The sequence below is a fragment of the Mycteria americana genome, chromosome 9 (assembly GCF_035582795.1).
Source record: "Mycteria americana isolate JAX WOST 10 ecotype Jacksonville Zoo and Gardens chromosome 9, USCA_MyAme_1.0, whole genome shotgun sequence".
In the NCBI taxonomy this organism is placed as follows: domain Eukaryota; kingdom Metazoa; phylum Chordata; class Aves; order Ciconiiformes; family Ciconiidae; genus Mycteria; species Mycteria americana.
In genome coordinates this window covers 19,127,148-19,129,345 of record NC_134373.1, presented here as the reverse complement: position 1 = coordinate 19,129,345, position 2,198 = coordinate 19,127,148, and the positions used below count along the sequence as shown (strand labels likewise).

The window sequence follows — 2,198 nt, the reverse complement described above, 5'->3', positions numbered from 1 at the left end:
GCGGTCCGGGCGCGCAGCCGGCGCGGCGCGCTGCGCGGGGCCGTTGTTGATGATGATTTTTTTTTTTTAATCACAGCAGCCCCAGTTTAGCGGATTGATTTACTCGCAGTATTGGTAAATATGATCACGTGGGCTCCGCAACCAATGGTTGAGGGTTGCAGTCTGCAAAATACTACGATTGTTCTCCGGGAGGGTATCATATACAGTTAACAGTGTAACCTTTTATATGACTAAGAGGGGAGCCTAAAATGTCGTCTAGTGGCACCATAAGTAACTATTATGTCGATTCTCTCATAGGCCATGAAAGCGAAGAAGTTTACGGGAGTAGATTCGTCCAGGGAGGTCACAGTGCGACCTCCAGGCCATCAGGTGTTGCAGAGAGTTCAGATTTTTCCTCCTGTAGCTTTGCACCAAAATCCACCGTGTTCTCCACCTCCTGGTCCACGGTTCACCCTCAGCCGTCTGCGGCAATGACCGGGATCTACCACCCCTACATGCACCAGCCCCACTTAGGGGCAGCCGACGCCGGCCGCTACGTGCGCTCCTGGATTGAGCCCTTCCCGGGCTTCCCGGGCGGCGGCGGCGGCGGCGGCGGCGGCGGCAGCGGCGGCGGCGGCGGCAGCAGCTCCGCGTCCAGCTCCGGCTCCTCCAACGGGCGCCACTACGGGATAAAGCCGGAGACGGGAGCAGCCGCTTCCTCGTCTTCCTCCTCCTCCTCCTCCTCCTCCAAAAGGACTGAGTGCTCCTCGTCCCGGGAGTCCCAAGGGATCGGTGTGCCCGAGTACACGTGCAGCTCCTTCCTCCAGGAGCCCCGGGAGAAGGCGGCTGCCGGCAGCTCCAAGGACCCCGCCGCCTGCAGCCACAACCCCAGCCCGAGCAGCGATCTGAAGGAGGAGAAACAGCAGCAACTTGACCCAAGTAAGTTAAAAAAAAAAAAGGGGGGGGGGGGGGAAGAAAAGGGGAGACAGAGAAAGGGAGAAAGCCAGAGAGAGGGGAAGAGAGAGAAGGAGAGAAAGAGAGAAAGAAAGAAAAGAGAGAGGAAGAGAGAAAGGGAGAAAGAGAGAGAGGGGAAAAGCAAGCAAGCAAGCAAGCAAGCAAGAAAGAAAGAAAGAAAGAAAGAAAGAAATTGCCCCTTTGATTTATTGCCGAAACCTGTAAGGCTCGAATGTGCAAAACTGATAGTTTTACTAACCTATAAAAACGTCTAGACGCCTACCCCAGCGCAAGCAGCAGCAAGCACCCATAAAAGACTCCACATAACCACCTACCATCAAGACATCATTTGTACAGTAAACAGACTGGGGCATTAAGGCTTTTATGATAATTCCTCCAAAGTTGTGAAAACAGTCCATCCTTCGTTAAATTAATTTAACGACCTTTCTCTCCCCCCCCCCCCCCCGCCCCCCGTTCCCTATATACCTCCCTTCTTCCAGATAACCCTGCAGCAAACTGGATCCACGCTCGTTCAACGAGGAAAAAGCGTTGTCCCTACACAAAGTATCAAACTCTGGAACTGGAAAAGGAATTTCTCTTTAACATGTACCTCACCCGAGACCGCCGTTACGAAGTAGCTAGGATTTTAAATCTCACAGAGAGACAGGTCAAAATCTGGTTTCAGAACAGAAGAATGAAAATGAAAAAGATGAACAAGGAGAAAGGCAATAAAGGAGACTAACGCTGGGGTAGAAACGCAGTTGGAGAATATTGCTTTAGTTTTGAGTTTGGGACTTTTGGGTTTTGCTTTGGGTTTGGGTTTTTGGTTGTTGGGTGGGTGGTTTGTTTTTTTTTTTTTGTTGTTGGTTTGGTTCTATTCTTCCCCTGCCCCCTCAGTTCCCCATACGTTTCTGTTCCTCCTCCTCCTCCCGCGCCCCCCCCCCCCAAGTTTAAATCAATCTGGTCTTTTTTTTTTTTAGATAGAAGTGAAACGTGGTCTATGTCAGGTATTTGGGGAAATTTTGTCTTGCTCCCAACGTGTTTTGCAGAGTCGCTTCATATCCCCCTCCTCCTTCCCAGACCGTTTGGTTGATGATATTGTGAGTGCACGTTAGCTTTGGGAACTCTATCTGATGTTAAATGTTTGACATGTTTCTTAAAAGTGATGTAGTCTAGGTAGTTACTTTGCCAAAATAAAGGTAAGGAAATTAATTATATTTACGATAATAAAATATATATTAAATTACAGTCGCTTAAATCAATGG

At 49.6% G+C, this 2,198-nt stretch overlaps 1 protein-coding gene across 1 annotated transcript; it reads left to right on the top strand.

The window, feature by feature from the left end:
• The first annotated feature begins 248 nt into the window (after positions 1-248).
• Positions 249-1,677, top strand: HOXD9 (homeobox D9). Its single transcript, XM_075511881.1, has 2 exons — positions 249-918; positions 1,434-1,677. Exons 1-2 carry the CDS (start codon positions 249-251, stop codon positions 1,673-1,675), a joined length of 912 nt encoding a protein of 303 aa, XP_075367996.1. The 3' UTR covers positions 1,676-1,677.
• Positions 1,678-2,198: the final 521 nt, after the last annotated feature.